The 17,132-nt window shown below is 57.2% G+C and overlaps 7 protein-coding genes across 7 annotated transcripts; 4 read left to right on the forward strand and 3 right to left on the reverse strand.

Annotated features, from left to right (window-relative positions):
- Positions 1-582: 582 nt before the first annotated feature.
- BXZ73DRAFT_47916 (RNA polymerase II-associated protein) lies at positions 583-4,620 on the forward strand (the record flags this gene model as incomplete). Its single annotated transcript, XM_048019957.1, has 15 exons — positions 583-814; positions 866-976; positions 1,026-1,157; positions 1,209-1,309; positions 1,361-1,534; positions 1,584-1,790; positions 1,844-2,042; positions 2,093-2,704; positions 2,753-3,333; positions 3,384-3,521; positions 3,575-3,726; positions 3,779-3,989; positions 4,066-4,371; positions 4,431-4,516; positions 4,575-4,620. The coding sequence occupies 15 exons, from the start codon at positions 583-585 to the stop codon at positions 4,618-4,620; spliced, it is 3,288 nt and encodes a 1,095-aa protein (XP_047877201.1).
- Positions 4,621-4,713: 93 nt separating this feature from the next.
- Positions 4,714-5,192, reverse strand: BXZ73DRAFT_102103 (uncharacterized protein; the record flags this gene model as incomplete). The annotated part of the gene is made up of 2 exons (XM_048015112.1): positions 4,714-4,979; positions 5,030-5,192. The coding sequence occupies 2 exons, from the start codon at positions 5,190-5,192 to the stop codon at positions 4,714-4,716; spliced, it is 429 nt and encodes a 142-aa protein (XP_047877202.1).
- Positions 5,193-6,823: 1,631 nt separating this feature from the next.
- On the forward strand, positions 6,824-8,152 carry BXZ73DRAFT_102104 (manganese peroxidase isozyme precursor; the record flags this gene model as incomplete). Its single annotated transcript, XM_048015113.1, has 7 exons — positions 6,824-6,945; positions 6,994-7,039; positions 7,096-7,168; positions 7,226-7,267; positions 7,328-7,941; positions 7,998-8,086; positions 8,140-8,152. The coding sequence occupies 7 exons, from the start codon at positions 6,824-6,826 to the stop codon at positions 8,150-8,152; spliced, it is 999 nt and encodes a 332-aa protein (XP_047877203.1).
- Positions 8,153-8,554: 402 nt separating this feature from the next.
- Positions 8,555-10,546, forward strand: BXZ73DRAFT_90423 (SET domain-containing protein; the record flags this gene model as incomplete). Its single annotated transcript, XM_048025630.1, has 10 exons — positions 8,555-8,686; positions 8,740-8,923; positions 8,989-9,069; positions 9,125-9,186; positions 9,248-9,634; positions 9,686-9,757; positions 9,813-10,024; positions 10,079-10,159; positions 10,183-10,276; positions 10,337-10,546. 10 exons carry the CDS (start codon positions 8,555-8,557, stop codon positions 10,544-10,546), a joined length of 1,515 nt encoding a protein of 504 aa, XP_047877204.1.
- Positions 10,547-10,839: 293 nt separating this feature from the next.
- Positions 10,840-11,966, reverse strand: BXZ73DRAFT_102106 (uncharacterized protein; the record flags this gene model as incomplete). The annotated part of the gene is made up of 4 exons (XM_048015114.1): positions 10,840-11,043; positions 11,117-11,354; positions 11,412-11,722; positions 11,781-11,966. The coding sequence occupies 4 exons, from the start codon at positions 11,964-11,966 to the stop codon at positions 10,840-10,842; spliced, it is 939 nt and encodes a 312-aa protein (XP_047877205.1).
- Positions 11,967-13,858: 1,892 nt separating this feature from the next.
- On the forward strand, positions 13,859-14,491 carry BXZ73DRAFT_47902 (including n-acetylases of ribosomal protein; the record flags this gene model as incomplete). Its single annotated transcript, XM_048019956.1, has 1 exon — positions 13,859-14,491. The coding sequence occupies one exon, from the start codon at positions 13,859-13,861 to the stop codon at positions 14,489-14,491; it is 633 nt and encodes a 210-aa protein (XP_047877206.1).
- Positions 14,492-14,864: 373 nt separating this feature from the next.
- Positions 14,865-16,363, reverse strand: BXZ73DRAFT_102108 (acid protease; the record flags this gene model as incomplete). The annotated part of the gene is made up of 5 exons (XM_048015115.1): positions 14,865-15,036; positions 15,098-15,507; positions 15,560-15,690; positions 15,746-16,125; positions 16,188-16,363. 5 exons carry the CDS (start codon positions 16,361-16,363, stop codon positions 14,865-14,867), a joined length of 1,269 nt encoding a protein of 422 aa, XP_047877207.1.
- Between the last annotated feature and the right edge of the window lie 769 nt (positions 16,364-17,132).

The following is a 17,132-nucleotide window of genomic DNA, read 5'->3' on the forward strand; positions in this document are numbered from 1 at the left end:
TTGGAGCGGTTCGATATGAGGAATTCCGGGGAGGAATCCCGCAAAAGCGGTTCCTCAAGGTTGCAAGGGTCCTGCCCAAACAATACTGAGCCCTTGAACCCGGAGGGAATGCGAATGCTGGTGATGACGATGGTGCGATGTGGCCTCGACGATGCGCGACGACGTCGAGGTATTAGTCCGGTACTTTGGACCAGTGCGAGGTCTTGAGGAGCCTTGTTCGAGGGCGGGGTCTCGGGCGTATATGCCGAGGCGAATCTCAGGGGGTACAGGAGGAAGGAAGTGGGTGTCGTCGTCGTTGTCGGCGGCGTCGACGGCGGGGCGTGGTCCTCTGGCGCCGACGGTGCGGCAAACACCGTCAAATAACGCGTCTTCCCCCTCACGTGGGATTGACGCTCGTGACCTCACGCCCGCTGCAGCTTCCCGCTTCCCGCTCGCGCAACGGCACCCTGGGCGACGCCGCGCACTCCCCGCGCCCGTCCGCGTCTCCTCTGTAGGACTCCTGTTCATTCTCTAGTATCTCAGGCGCCGTCGCTTGTCCTCGTCACCCTCTAGCTGGTGCCCTACTATCCGGCTTACAACGTCATGGAGGATGCTGACTCTCCTCCGCCACCGGGACGCACTATCGACATCGAACTTGGAGGCCAAGAAATCATCACGATAGAACTCGACAGCCTTGATCCCAACCCGGACGACTTGGTCGAGGTATTGCGGGAGGGGCAATGCAAAGTGTGGATATGGACAAGACTCGCGGCGGAGTACTGGCGGAGAGGACTCCTGGAAGCTGCGGAGAAGATTGCTCGTACTGCGCTTGACGGTATGTATGCTGCCGACTCTACGTGAAATATATTCCGACAGTGCGCGGCAGTTCTGCAACCCAACGAGACTACCGGGTCAATAGCTCCGGTCTACTCCTTCCTCGCAAACCTCCAAATCGCCCGAGCTTCCAAGGCCCCCAAACTCATTCTCACCTATGCTGGTACGTAACATTCTGATCTGATTCCGACATCTTGTAATGGTCCTTTCAGCGCAAGACAACATGACGACGGAGAAGCCGCGAGACGAGTACAACAAGGAGGCTGCCCAGCTTTTCAACACGGGAGAGCGAGCTACTGCAGAGTCTGGCGAGTCTCAGATGATGTTGTCTGTGCTCACTCGAGGTATGGGCATCAGTCTTGCGTGTCAAGACGGCTCTCATTTTCCTACCCCAGGAATATTGCAGCTTAGCTCGGGGCAATGGGATGATGCTGCAAGGACATTCGATTCAGTGCTCGCCGAGAAACCAACCAATGTGGTTGCGTTGCTCGGCAAGGTGCGTCCCATACTTGGTGATAGCCTCCCCATGAACCAACTCTCTGAGCAGGCCAAGATTGCGTACGCGCGAAGACAGTACCCCCAGTCCCTCAAGCTGTTCCAGCGTGTATTGCAGTTGAACCCGGACTGTCTCCCCGATCCGAGAATAGGTATTGGGTTGTGCTTCTGGTCGATGGGCCACAAAGCGAAGGCCAAGGCAGCTTGGCAGCGCAGTGTGGAAGTGGTCAGTGCCTATGTGAAACGTCTTTCGCGTGGTTTAATGTCAAGAACAGAACCCCGGAGAATGGTCAGCACAGCTACTGCTGGGTCTGGAAGCGATCAATGCAAGTAAGGACGACAATCAGTCGGAGGAAGAACGACGCGAGGAGTTCCTCGTTGGGACGCGTCTCATTGAGCGCGCATTCAATGCCAACCAACGGAACTCTGCGGCAGCCAACGCGCTATGCGAGCTCTTCCTGCAGAAAGGTGATACCAGACGAGTGAGCGTGTTACTTTGAGTTATTGTATTCTACTAACCCGGAATTGTTGGAAGGCTCTCAAACTGGCGGAACGTACTATCCAATTTGCCGACGTTAAGGGCATCCTCTGCGATGGGTACATCCGGGCAGGACGGGTGTGCCATCGTCAAGGTTCACTGCAAGAAGCTGGCACGCATTTTAACAAGGCGAAAGACGCTAGACCAGATAGCGTGCTGGCCACGATCGGGGTCGCCCAGCTGCAGTTGAAGAACGGTGCATTTTCCCCTGGTTATAGCATGCAACCAGTTCTAACCCTCATACAGACGAAATGGCCGGTGCTATCCATACTCTCGATACCTTCCTACAGTCGCCCTCAAATCCGGACTCCGTCCAACTGACCGCTATGCTCGCCTCAATACGCGCCCACTCTCGTCCAGGCATGACAGAAGCTGAGAAGACAGACGAAAAGACACGGGCGCGTGACTTGTTTGACCGTGTATGCAAAGCCATCGGGATCACCGCCACCGGTCAGATGAACGGTCACTCATCAGCCCCCAGCTCTTCATCACGCAAGCTTGCGGAAGATTCCGACATGTTCATCGAGATCGCCAAACTCTATCGAGAAGATAGCCATGACCGGATGGAACGCGCATACAAGCAAGCACTGACAAGTTGTGAGGCGGCCGGCAAGACAGAACCACGGCTCGTCAACAACCTCGGCGCTCTTCAGCATCTCGCTGGGCATTTAGACGAAGCGAGGACAATGTACGAGACCGCAGTCACTCAAGCGGCAGGCCTGGATCAGTCAGTCGCTGAGGCCATGTCGACATCGATATTGTACAATCTCGCTCGGGTATACGAGGATCAGGGAGAGGATGCGAAAGCAAGGGATGCCTATGAGAAGCTTCTCGCTAGACATCCGGAGTACGTCGATGGTACGTTGCTCACGCTACGGATGGAACCTCGCCTGATCTTCGATCTAGGCAAAGTGCGGCAAGCACACATGCTCGCCGGTATCAGCCAATACAACGACGCCCACGAGTTGTTGAAGCAAGCGCTGGCCTCACAACCTGACAACCTGAACCTCCGTGCATACTACACATATTTCCTCATGCAGTCCAACATGACCAAATTCGCCAAGGACTTCGTGTTCTTCACCCTCCGCGACTTCGACAAGTACGACGTCTACTCCCTCTGCGCTGCGGGTTGGATTCAATACTATCAGGCGCGCGAGCTCCGCGAGTCGTCGCCGGAAGCCATCAAAGAACGCCGTCGTGGCTTCCAGCGCTCCGCCGAGTTCTATGAGAAGGCCCTCCAAATCGATCCCCTTTGTGCGGTCGCTGCGCAAGGTCTAGCCATTGTCGTAGCTGAAGATGCCTTGGGAACTCTTGGCGGTGCCCTCGGTCCCATTGCGCCCGACGAAGCACAGAAGCGGGCGAAGAACACACGCGAAGCTTTGGACATATTCGCCAAAGTTCGCGAGTCTATCAACGACGGCAGTGTCCATGCGAACATGGGTCACTGTTACTTTGCGAGGGGCGAGTATGACAGGGCGATCGAGAGCGTAAGTCTTCTGTGAACTGCGAGTGATCGTCGCTGACCTTCATCGTACAGTACGAAACGGCGTCGAAGCGGTTCTTCAAGGGCCAAGATGTCTCCGTTTTGCTCTGTCTCTGCCGAACATGGAACGCTAAAGGTGCCAAAGATCAATCGTTCAGCGCGATGTCAACAGCGTTGCAGTACGCTCAAAAGGTGCGGACGTAGGAAGCCGAGTGGCCTGACGTGGAGCTGATGTCCACGATCAGGCGCTGCACTTGCAACCGCACGACAAGGCTATTCTATACAACATTGCCATGATCCAGCAGAAGGCCGCGGAAATCATGATCGCGATCCCTTCCGCGAAGCGGTCACTCAAAGATCTCCAGCGCGCCATCGAGCAGGCTGGCCACGCACAGAAGTGCGTCAATCTTACGCATCTTACAATGCTGTCACTGAATTTGACCCCGCAGACTGTTCGCATCCCTGGCTGCTGATCCGGCCCCCGTTGTGCCGTACAACCGTGAGCTTGCCGACCAGCGTCGCAAGTATGGCGAAAGCATGTTGCGACGCTGCGAAGGAGAGCTTACGACCCAGCGTCAGTACGAGGAGGAGGCGCAGAAGAAGATTGAGGCTGCGCGCCAGCGGCGACAGGAAGAGCGGGAGCGCGTCGACGCAGCAGAGGTGCGCCGCTGTCCAATGGGCACTTTTCTGCTCTTCACTCACACGCTTCTCTTGTGTTTTTTTTCGTCCCTCTTAGCGCGAGGAACGCGAACGGCTACGCGTGCAGAACGAAAAGCTCGCGGAGGAGCGGCGTATCGCGCGCGAGGAGGCGCAAAAGTGGACGCGTGAGGTGCGCCAGATGGAGAGCGAAGAGGAGCGCGAGAAGGTGAAGAAGAAGCGCCCGAAGCGCGAGCCGAACCTGAGCGGCGATGAGGGCGCGAATGGCGGTGGGGAGCCCAAGCCGAAGAAGCGCCGCGGGGGCAAGCTCAAACGGAACACCGAGTCGGGCGCGGAGGATGAGGACGAGGCTCTGTTCAGTGACAGCGAGCAGAAGCCGAAGAAGGTGCGCCAGTCGCGTTTTGTGCTCCGGGTGTTGGACTCACTCGAATCTGGTTGCTGTAGCCGCGGGCTCGGGGGCAGAAACGTGCGGTACGGGATGACGACGACGACGAGGCGGTGGCTGTCTCCGCTCCGCGGAAGAAGCAGTAGTGAGTCCTCAATTTTGTGGTGGCGATTGTCTGTCACTGAGTCGCCATCTTCTTGCAGCAAATCAAAAGAGACTATATCGGACTCCGATGAGGAGATGGACTAAGTTCTGTTATCTTTGCTGTGTCGATCTATCATTTGTCCATGCTTTCTGTATCCCGTTATACTACATATGTAACGCATATCACGCTACTTTGGTTCAGTCTCCCCAGTCAAGACCCAACATATCTTGCTTGCCTCCTCTGACTGCGGTCTCGATGGCCTCTGCGAGTCGTCTCAGAGTCTCTCTATCTTCATCCGAGGCATGGCCAAGAGATGCAAGGGCATGCGATCTTGATCCTCCAACGCCGAGAGCTTCTTGCAAAGCCACCTCTCGTGCCTCGCCTCGGAGCGCGTCGACGGACGTCAGGATGTCTCGAAGCCGAGGGTTGGAGCCGATGACATGTCGGACAGATGAAGAAGTGGCTGCGGACCGAATGTCAGCAGCGCCACGAAGAACGAATGCGCATACTGACCTATCGCTTCGTATTGCGGCAACTGGAGAGGCTTCGGGTCGTCGCGCTTGAGAGGATCGGGGAAGGCGGATTCATCCGGTATATAAGGCCAGTTTAAAGACGCCAATGTGCGCATTGGAGGTTGTGGATCTTCGAGGACTGGATCGTCAGAGGTTCCAGGCATCATGGGGGATTCTGAGCGTACGATACGGGGCTGTTAGTCAGTAGACCCCGAGCTACAAGCGTCTACTCTGAGCCATCTGACCGTTTTGCTCACCCTGTGCAGAATTCTCCGTCGATGAAGTCGGTCCCGCTGGTGCATTGACCACTCCACATGTCTCTAGAAGATTTCTGTGAGAGCAGTGCCCACGAAGAACGGACGCGAGCGGACCTTTGTGATTTTTGTAGCACGGCAGAGAGCAGCTAGGAACGAGGAACGGTCAGAACTCCAGGTTTGAGGTTGGTGATGAGTCTCAGGTACTAGACGATTGCACAGGCGGGGCATGTGTATTTGGAGGGCTGGGTGTCGCACACCTGGCATTGCGCATGCTTTGGTGGAGACATGGCGTCCTGGTTGTCAAGCACACACGAACCTGTCAGTATGGTGCCCCTGCCACAGTTGATCCACGCACCTGAGACTCTGTCCAGGGACACTGGAGATCAAGCACGGTCAAGAACTTGAAGTTAGGAAGAGAAATAAAAGGGAACAGCCCAAGTTCAGACTGCCTTTTTGGGTGAACTTCTGCTCCCTAGGCGCTTAAATACAGATGAGCTTTTCTCTCACTTGACACTCTGCCGAATTCGAACTTCCAAGAGCCTGCTGACTTATTCTTCTCCGCGGTCCACGGCACTTGCTGGCTTCTTCATATTTTTCAAGCCGCTCGATATAAATCCAGCATCCATGGAAAGATACTGATGGCACAAACCGAGTCGTCTGGGACTCTCAGAGGTCGGATCAAGTACTTTTACAGCCGACAGCATTCGCACACAAAAGTTGTCGCAACTCTCCCGGGAGACCGGGCTCCGTCTCTCGCCTCCCCGGTCAGACAAGCCGAGCATGAGCAGCCGATGCGGTCTCATCCAGCAATGTGGTACCTTCTCACACGCGGAAGGCGCATACACGCGGATCAACACTAAGTACATCGCTCAAAGAGTCAAAGCGGTCAACCTTGAAGAAACCTCTTGTCGCCTGCTCTTGTACTTCCCCTTGAGAGGCATCGTAGCCGCACTGGTAAAGTGACTTTTGACGCTCCAGTAAGTTGGTCAATCAAGCTCGAGGCACACTTATTTACGGGTCACAGTGAAATATCAGCCAACGGCGACTCGCTCAGACCGGACGTCCGCTTCGTGCGAGGTCCGCCTTCGTGCGCACTTAACTTAAGCCGAAGCCGCATTTCATCTACTATTACCAACCCCTCGGTTGACCCATCCTCAGAAGATAGCATCTCCCAGGACGGCCGTGCTTGCGCATGCCGTACTATTCATGAAGGTGTCTACATCCTTGATTACCTGAAGACGCATTCTCCGCTAGAGATTCCCTCCGTGTTGCCGGACCGCGGTACCCTGTACTCCCGAGGTCTCTACGCGGGCCCGTCGTGCAAGTCGTATTCACAGACCTGCGACCCCGTGCTGGGCAAATGTGGATGCAGGCGTCCTCCCCCAAAATATCTCACCTAGGGAGCGGTATATATTCTGCCTCTGGGCCACACCTAGTCCTCAGCACTCGCTCCTCGCAGTTTCCCCTCAGTCAACTTCTACACTCTGCTCTACCTTCTCAACTCTCTCATACTCCCACCTCCTCAAAACATTGTAAAAATGTTCTCCAAGGCAATCATCGCTCTTGCTACTCTGGCTGTCGCTGCTCGCGCTGCTCCAAGCGCTGCCAGCGGCCCCTGCGCGGTCTGGTTCAACGTCTTGGACGACATTCAGGCGAACTTGTACGTTGAAGCTTGTCCAATGTGGCCAGCATGCTCAATTCCATCTAGGTTCGACGGTGGCGAGTGTGGCGAGGAAGTCCACGAGTCTCTCCGTGTAAGTTTACTCGTCTTTGAAATAGTTCTGATACCGAAGTTCACGTTCTTCCCCAGCTTACCTTCCACGATGCCATCGGCTTCTCTCCCAAGCTCTTCGCTGAAGGCAAGTTTGGTGGTGGAGGCGCTGGTAAGCACGTGTCGTCTTCACTTCATTCCAGGTATATGAACACTTCTCTCCGCTCAGATGGCTCCATCATGGCGTTCTCAGACATCGAGACCAACTTCCGTGAGCCCCATCCGCATGCTCTTGGAAAACTTGGCCTTGGACTGACACAGGGCTCTCCAGACGCCAACGGCGGTATCGACGACATCGTTGAGACCCAGCGCCCCTTCGCGCTCAAGCACAACGTGTCCTTCGGCGACTTCATCCAGTTCGCCGGCGCCGTTGGGGTCTCGAACTGCGCCGGAGGCCCCCGCCTCCAGTTCCTGGCTGGTCGCTCCAATGTCTCTGAGCCGTCGCCGGATTTGCTCGTCCCCGAGCCGTCCGACTCCAATGACAAGATCTTCGCGCGCATGGCCGACGCCGGCTTCTCCCCCGCGGAGCTGGTCGCGCTCCTCGCCTCGCACTCTGTCGCCGCCCAGGACCACGTCGACGCATCGATCCCGGGGACGCCGTTCGACTCGACCCCGAGCGCGTTCGACACCCAGTTCTTCGTCGAGACCCTCCTCAAGGGCACCCTCTTCCCCGGAAATGGCTCCAACGTCGGCGAGTCCAAGTCCGCGCTCGAGGGCGAGTTCCGCCTCTTCTCGGACAACAATATCGCCCGCGACTCCCGCTCCGCGTGCCACTGGCAGGCATTCATCACGGATCACGACCTCATGGTGTCGTCGTTCACGAACGTGATGGCGAAGCTCGCTACCCTCGGCCAGGACCGCTCGACGCTCACGGACTGCTCCAACGTCATCCCCGTCCCGTCCTCGGCAAGCTCCCACCCCCGATGCTCCCCGCCGGTAAGACCCTCAACGACATCCACCACGCGTGCGAGGCGATGCCGTTCCCGGCTCTCGACACCGCACCTGGTGCCGCTACCTCGGTCAGCCCCGTGTAAGACTTTTCGTCTCTGTCTTTCACAAGCCTGCTGATGGGAGTTTCTGTAGCCCTCCCTCTTAAGGGCCTCGGACGATATCGCTAGAGGACTAGTGGGACAACTTCGGTTGACTTGACTTCTCTGTTTCAAGGTTTTTGGTTACGGGTGCGATATGTATGGCTGAGTGGTGGTCGTGAGTTGAAGCTTGTTTGTTGGTGTGATTGGGACGGCGGGGGAAAATTGGTTCGGTATCTATGCATGACGCGAATATATGTTCTATTTTCACGTCGAACACTGGGCTTGAAACCCCAAGGCCTCAACGTTTCTCCTCTTGCGCAAATCAACAAGTGACAGTTTTCTGTTCATCGTGGGCTCAGGTCCAGCCGTGGCTACGTGAAAAGTTGCGCACGGGATAACCGGGCCGCCTGAACTCTACCTCCATACTCGGGAGTCGTCTTGGCTTTGGACGTCCTTCTTCTCTCGCCATGGAAAGCCTTGGAGCAAGTGAATTGGTTGCCTGGTTCCAATCTCAAAATGGCACGCTTGACTCAGAGAGTATGGGCATCGTAACTTTTCGCGGCCAAGGACGCGGCGCGATCGCCCTGAAAAACATCCCGGTACGTGCGGTCAATCCTGGCCAGCCTTCGGTCTCTCCTGAACCCTGATCCAGGAGGATCACGTACTGTTCAGCTTCCCCCGTGATCTGACGCTCTCGACACGAACTTCCACACTCCCTTTGCTCATGGGCGACGCGTGGAAAGCGCATGGACTGCACGAAGGCTGGGCCGGACTCATTCTTTGCATGATGTGGGAGGAGTCGCGCAGCGCGGAGTCCAAATGGTCTGGGTACCTTGGTACGTCCGTCTCGTCCCTCGTGCGCACCCACATCGTCCCCACGTTCAGACATCCTGTCCCGCAGCCGCGTTGCCCCAGACGTTTGACACGCCCATGTTCTGGCCGGAGGAAGACCTGAAGGAGCTGCAAGGCACTGCTGTGGTAGGTCTGTCTTCCTCTCTTTTCCGCTCGTCCGGGGGCCTCACCCGGCGGTCCTATAGACAAAATAGGCAGGGGTGAAGCTGAGCGGGACTACCACGAGAAACTAGTGCCTGCGATAAAGGCACGTCTCATTCTCTTTCGCATGCGTTCTCGATGGCTCTGCTGACCCGCGCGTTGCATAGAGTCGCCTCGACTTGTTCCCTGAGCAACTCATTCCCCAGTACTTCACGCCCGAGCGGTATCACCTAAACGGTAGCCGCATCCTCTCGCGCAGTTTCCATGTCGAGAAGTGGAAACGCGAGCACGGCGAAGAAGATGACAACGACGACGATGCCGCAAAAGAGCCCGGAAACGATAGCGCCATGGACATCGACGTACCCGAGGCGACTGAGTCTGCGCCCCAGCCTCCGCCACCGGAGATCGACGCCGAACGAGAAGAACCAGACGCGGAGGAGGTCCACGTCGAGGGATTCGACGAAGACTCCGACGATGAAGACCGGGAGGACCCTGCTGACGTCGCGATGGTCCCCATAGCGGACATGCTCAACGCGCGATTCGAGTCGGAAAACGTAGGCCCGTATCCACTTGTCTGCTCCGTGTATGCTGACTCCTTTGTGCAGGCGAAGCTTTTCTACGAGGAGCATGAGTTGAAGATGATGTCCACAAGACCCATCAAGATCGGAGAACAGATAGTGAGGCTCCACACTTTGTGGGTTATGACCGCCACACTGGCTGACCCCAACCCAGTGGAACACATATGGCGACCCACCAAATTCAGACCTCCTCCGCCGATATGGCCACGTCGACCTCGTACCCCTTCGTCCGCCACTCAAGGGCGTCGGAAACCCTGAAGACGTAGTTGAGGTCCGCGCCGACCTAGTGGTGAAGATCGCGTCGAAAAGGGTCAAACACAACCTGCAAGAACGAGTGGACTGGTGGCTAGAGGAAGCCGACGACGAGTGAGTCGCCAAGTCTCCATGCCCGTTCGTCCGTCTCATAATGAGCGCGCGTAGTGTGTTCGTGCTTCGTACAGGCTGCCAGCTCCCGGACGAATTCGTGTCCTTCGAGCGCCTCCTCTTGCTTCCGAAAGACGAGTGGATGAAGGTTTCGGGAAAAGCAAGCTGCCGAAACCGAAGGCTGACAAGGAGTCGATCGTAATTGCTATTGAGGCTCTTGAAATGCGAATGGAGGAGTACGCGACAAGCATAGAGGTACGTGGCCGCGTTTGTTGCTGTTCAGCCTGAATGCCTCACGTTAGCTGTTCGACATAGGAGGATGAGCAGCTACTCGAGCCCAGGAGTGTAAACCAGCTGTCTGTGAACAAAAAGAACGCCGTTATCGTGCGCCTTGGCGAGAAGAGGATATTGCGGGGGGCGATTGAGCAGTTGCGATTGCAGTTGGAGAGCTTCTCCAAACGCACTACAAAGAAGCGCAGTCGCGAGGAGGAGAAGGACGGGAAAGGGAAGAAGGCAAAGATATGATGTTGCTAGATTAGTTGTAGATTGCCTGGATCGCATCGTATATCGTTAACTCCATCTTCCCTGGGTCAGAGATTGCACGCCACACGGCGATCGATGTACACATCAAAAAGCATCCTGTGCATTCTAGTATAGAACAAGAACAACGATACAATGCTAGAAAATACAACAGTGAGCTACCTAGTCGCGAGGTGGAGAATTACATTCGATGTAGATAGTGAGCGTGGTGACATGTGCACAGCAGCAGGCACGGGTCGTAACGAAACCAGTCAAACAGATAAAATACGGCACAGCGACTAGTGCTCGCGCTGGTCGCGAAACAGGAGCGGGAACCGGTGCCTCCAACGCCGGCGGAGAGGCTGGCGGAACGCGCGGTCGGAGAGCCGGAGGGCGTCTTCAGTGAAGCGATCGATGACCTCGTCCATCATCGGGCGCCGCGCAGGGTCGGGAGAGATCATCTCGGTGACGAGGGGCTCCATGAATGAAAGGTTTGAGTAGACCTAAGGACGGAACGAACAGTTAGCTAGGCGAACTGGAGAAATGAACAGGAGAGGGAATAGAGGAGGCGCTTACCTCGACGAAGTCTTTGCGGATCATGTTACCGAGCGTGTAGACGTCGGCACGGAATGGGTCATGAGGATCGGTGGGGGAGCGTTGGAACTCCGGCACGGACTTGTCGTTGCCCCAGAAGGGCATTGCGACTGGACGACCACCGTCGGCGCGGTATTGGCGCGAGGCGGGGGAAATGGTGAGGTAGTATTCAGGCGGGTTTGATCCCTCGAGCATCGCGATGTTGTTGGAGGAACAATCACTGGAAAACGCACCTCTTAGATGGGTGTATGCGCGAAACAAGGGTAGAAGGACATACCGGTGCGCGACGTAGTTTTCGTGCATGAACTCCAGCCCCTGGAGAATTTGGTGGAAGAAGTCGACGGCTTCACGCACGGTCTTGAACTTCATGTCCTCGTAGCGCGTGACTGACGGGGTGATGCCGTACTGCACGCTTTTGTGTTCCGGATCAGGAAGCACGCCGAGGATGGGGCATGTATGATTCCGACGGTCGTCGCCGAGGAAAGGAGAGGACAGGTTGAGGCTGATAAAAAGGGTGTTGTCTGATATGGGCTCGATGTTCGCGGTGGAGCCGTTCTTGGGGCGAACCGACTCGGTGTAGCGCGTCGCCTGCCAGGAGAAGCACATTAGCCAGAGGATGTGATGGTGGGGATGCAGAGGAACACACCAGAGAGTCGTCGCTCTGCCCCCACATCGACCTCCTGCCCATGGACTTCTTCCGAGGCCACGCAAATGAGGATGAGGCGCCGCTGGGGGAGGGGTGGTGGGTGCGGAAGCCCGGGGTTTCGTAAGCGGCAGAAGGGACCCTTGCGCCAGGCGAGAGCACGCTAGAACGACGGGAGCGAAAAGGCATCGTAGTCGATGTCGGAGGAGACGGAGATAAACGAAGGGAAGCGGGGAGTGGAGGGAGAATGGGAGAGCGGATGGAGAAAAGACGGGACGTCCGCCGGAGGGCGCGAACAAGCCTGGACAGAAGACGGAATGGAGTCGAGGGAGATGGGGTAAGAATACGCTCGAGTGCAGCATGCTCTATATGTCGTGTTGCTTAGCGAAGGCGCGGACGAGCGTCAGGTCAACAACAAGGCCAGGCCTGGGCGACTGCAACCGACGCCAATTGTCTGCCTTGGGGGGATTCCATTGTCCTCACGCGAGCGCCCCGTGCTGACGGAAGGACTGCTCACCGCTGTCCTTGTCCGCGTCACGTCATCTCAACTCCCACGTTGGTGGTATCCACGTCAGATAGAGAGGTGGAGACGTCTTGCAGCGAATCGCATAGGATGGGAGATATTTAGGGAACGGCCCAGAGAGACCTCGATTGCGGGGGAGCGCTCTCTGATATCAGGAGATGCAGATGCAGATGGTCGGAGTCTTACATAGCGCAGCAGGACGACAGAAGTGGGACGATGGCGGACCGAGGCATGGTCGATGAGGTGAACAGTTCTCAAGCGTTGCCCAGCTCGACATCGTACTCGGGCACTCTAAGCGCCGATGATGATAGACGCCCATCATTTGTCACACCGCCGATCCATCCCGAAGTAAGTCGCAATTCTGCTCCAGATCTTGGTTGTCTACTCACCATCCCCGCTCATAAGCTTTATCGAGGGCCTGAAGGCCGTGTTGTTACACTAGCAGAACTTCTACAGCGACCGTCATGCCAAAGAGTCTCAGGTGGGTACTCGGTCTTTGGCGCGCGCACAGCGCGTGGGTGTATGAGCGACGGTTCGTTGTCGGTTATTTCCTTCACCGAGCCAGTAACTAAAGTGACTTCTCGCTGACGGTGGCCCGTCAGCACAGATACTTGAAGGATGGGCGTTATTCCTCCTTGAGTACTTCCTCTGTCATGAACGGAGGACGGCCTTCTCTGCTTCAGGATGCCAACAATCTACTCACATTCATGAAGACTTGGCAAGCCGGTGATGTTTCGCTGGTTGGAAAATGCGTCTTCGCACGCCATACAACGACGAGATATTCGTTAAAGCTATGCTGGCTGGATTATCAAGACTAAAAGTTATGGGTCTCATTATGCCCTTCAATTGCCCTTCAAGATCGACCTCGACCTCCCTGTGCGTATCTATTCTTCCATGCAGTATGGAAAACTGCGACTCAACATCGTAATGAGTCAGAGGTGACCCTGACACAGAACAGCTCCAATCCCGGACTCCGGGTGATCGATTTCGGGTGATGACACCGGGTAAGCCCTTCAGCTTCTGTTCAACGAAAGCTACTTTGGGCTCAGCGAGAGACCTCCCGATGGTGATTTCATCATGAAGGAGACGAGGAAATTCGTAGATGAACGATGCCGTTTCTCCTTCTGTCACACAGTCGGATGTATATGGGCTCTTATACAATCACTTGACTCTGATTTGGCTTGTTTATATCTCAGCTGACTTGGATTTTCATGCAGAGTTGCACCGCAGAGAGCTCGAGCAGGACTCTGGTGGCGGATCTGAGCTCCCTGTTCTCATTTTTGATTAGATCTATTCGTTTTGTGACTTTGTCCCCACATTGGGCGCTTGCTCAACGCGGCTGGCACTGCCTACATAAGAACCACTGGCATCGCTCTCTCGGAATCTCCCTCCGTTGTTGCCGTGCTCCCCTCCGTCCACCGCCCAGGTCAGTGCCGCGCAAGCACAGTACCGACGGGCTTGTTTTCGGAGACCAAAACTAACTCCCTTTTGTGCCTACTATGCGGTAGCGTCATCGACGGGCATCCCACCGGAGGCTGTCTTCGTCACCATTCCTCGGATGGACCCCAACTTCTTCATCGAGACCGACCGCCTCTACATCTCCTACTTCCAGCACGACAACGACGCCCACTGCGACTTCCTCCTCAACCTCTACACCACCCCCGAGTTCATCGCCTCCGCCGGAAACACCGGCCTCAAGAAGCGCCAGGACGCGCGGCGCCGCATCAAGAACTCGTTCAGCAAGTGGCGCGCGACCCACGGCTACTGCCCGTACCTCGTCAGCCGCAAGCCCGCCGGCCCCACGGCGACGGACGCGGTCGGCCCCGAGGCGCCGTTCCAGGCGCGGCTCGCGCGGTGCACGCCCGTCGGGAGCGTGTGGTTCATGCGCGGGACGCACCCGACGGCGTACGCGGTCCCGGACCTCGGCTTCGCGATCCTGCCTGAGGAGACGCGCAAGGGGTACGCGAAGGAGGCCGCGGGCGGGGCGATGAAGCACCTGAAGGAGGGCTTGGGCATCGACGTCGCGCTGGGGTTTACGGACCCGGCGAACGTGGCGGCGAAAGCGGTGTTCAAGAGCATGGGGTGGGTGGACCGTGGGGAGATGGCGCTGCGAGAGTTCGGAGGGGAGGTGTCGTCTGTGTGGGTGCCGCCGAATGCGGCGGAGGACCTGTCGGTGTATGGCTTGCCATGAACTGGTCGCTGAAGACCGTTTACTTGTGGGATTGATGAGTAGAAGACCAACTCACCCGGATGGTGTAGTCATGGTGTACTCGGCTTACAGGGTCAAGTTGAGGCATTGGATCCATGGGAGGACGTGTCCACGGTATATGGGCAAACGGCACAGAGGGTCAGAGGGTAAAATGATGTAGGATTGTCATTGAACTACAGGCGAATCAATAACGAGGGTGTCAGCGTGAAAGCGCGTAAGAATAAGATTACAGTCTACAAGTGCGTGTTGTAGAGGGCGCGTTTTGCGTGGTGGGTATCCTCCTCCGGCCGTCCAGATACAACCATTCTACAGCTAGTGGTACAAAGCAAGTGTACGACTTGGGTCGTTGGGGCGCTTATGAGAGCGCGGCGAAGCCGACGGCCTCGTTGTCGGTGGAGAACGCGGTGTAGACGTTCTTCATGAACGAGTCGCCGAGGAGCCAGACAGAGGAGCCGAGACCGAGGTCCTGGCCAGCGAGCGCGCCGACGCACTTGCCGGAGCCGCTCTCGGTCTCACCGAGGCTGAAGCTGGAAAGAGCACGGCAACGTCAGCACACGCTTCGACTCCCCGCATGATGTGGGCACTCACTTCTCCTCGGTGATCTCCCACTTCTTGCCGCTGCCCCACGCGAACGAAACCGTCGGGGGCGAGTCGCACGGGTAATAATAGTAACCCTCGGACGAGTCGTACACACCCGAGCCGGAGATTGCCTTGTAGAATGTCTTGACCGCCGAGGGCGGGCCGTACATGATGGTGGTGCCGGAGTCGATGATAGTCTCGAAGCCGGAAACGGCGGCCTTGCTCCCGACGTAAGCCTTCGCGGAAGTGATCTGCCAGAAGCCGTTCGAGGTGTCGACGTCGTGGTACTCGAGCGAGCCTGAGTAGAGGTCGTCGTTGGTGCCGCCGAGGTAGAGCTCGGAGCCGGACGACGCAAGCTTGAAGCCGAACACGCCCTCATCGACCGCGCCCTCGGACACGGCGGTGTAGAAGAAGGGGTTCTGTGCGGCTTGTAAGCGTGATATCCCAGACAAACACGGGCGAGTAGCGCACCTCGTTCAGGTTTGAGATAGCGGGGAAAGCGAGCCCGAGAATACCGTCGATCGGGTCGCCGGAGAAGCTGCTCGACAGAGTCGTAACCGCCGACAGGTACTGCTTCGTCGTCGACACGCCGGCGACGGCGACTAACGAAAAGTAGTGTCAGTCATGTATTGGCGTACATGCACAAGCGACACTCACCCTTGTCAGTGTAGATGGGGCCCGAGACCGTTGAACCATCGCCGTACTCGATGGAGAACGTTCCGCTCTTCTTCGAGCTTGAGGACGAAGAGGAGGCCGAGTAACGGCTCTTCTGCTTGCACACCGACGAGGTGCATGAGCTCGAAGGGATCCAGAGGTCGGACGAGCCGGTGTCGAAGTCGATGAGGAACTTCTGCGCGGGCGTGCCGATGGAGATCGTGCCCGCCCACTCGAGGTCGTCCTCCTCGTCGGTGAGGGACTCAGACTGGCGCTTGGCGAGGTGCTCGGGGAGCACGGCCGCCTCCCGGATGAACGCGCCCTCCTTGAAGACGTGGGAGCCCACGTTCTTCTCCAGGTTGATCATGTTCGCGCGGTGCTTGCTGGAGGATAAATGTCGCGTTAGCAACGACGCCGGACCCGGCGCATGAAAGCCACGGCTCACTTGATCGTCTTGGCGGTCTCGACCATGGCGCGGTCGGCGTTGAACGTGCCGTCCGCGTTCTTGAGAGAGGACCGCTTGGAGAATGGAACCGCAATCCCCTGCTTCTTGGGAGCAATCGGGGTCGCAGACGCCATGAGGGCGAGAGCGACGGTGATGAGCGTAGCCTTGGAGAACATGGTCGGCGTCGAGTGAACGAGCTGAGAACCGGGGAGGTCAAAGGCTGGGGTGCGGGGCGGTGGAACAGGAGGTATCCTGGTGAGGATCCACACAGCGAGTTCAAGGGTTTATATCCGCCGCGGGGACGCCGTGGATAAGAGAGGGCAGGGAAGCGAGCACTTCGTTTACCCGGCCCCTCCGTCTACGAGCACGAGATTCTCGCAACAGCATGCACACCGACAGGTGTCCATGCGGGTAGTGCGCCCTGCACCATGCACCTGACATCACGGGCGATCAGAGTTCTCGACGCCGACGAATGTCGAGGTGGAAGGAAATCGGAAATGACGAGCGGGACCTGCAGCCGCCGGGCCCGCCGAAGCACTGAAGCGCCACGTGGGCCTTTTTGCTGGGCGCTTATCGGGATCCCCCGCCTTTGGCCATGCGGCCAAGCCCTCTCCTCAACTCTCTCTCTGTGCTCGTCCTCTTGGCAGACTTAACCACAGGGATGCCGCGGATCGACCACTGTTTGGTGTCTGCTACTCTCGCCCTCATCCGCGTTTTGGTTTGTTTCCTTAACGCCTACGCCGGCGCCACCCAACCGGCGGCTCCCTCCTACCGACCCGATAACGTAGACGCCGCCCCTCGTGCCAGTGCGGGCCAGTGCGTTTCGAGGGGCCATAGCTGTGCATAAGGGCTCTCCGTTGCTGCTTGATTATGGGTCCCGCGGTGCGCTGTGTGTTATTTTTGGCCCTGCTCTCCGACCGATCCCACTCTCTCGCCCTGACCATA

Source organism: Epithele typhae (genome assembly GCF_022376455.1).
Source record: "Epithele typhae strain CBS 203.58 chromosome Unknown BXZ73scaffold_29, whole genome shotgun sequence".
Classification (NCBI taxonomy): Eukaryota; Fungi; Basidiomycota; class Agaricomycetes; order Polyporales; family Epitheliaceae; genus Epithele; species Epithele typhae.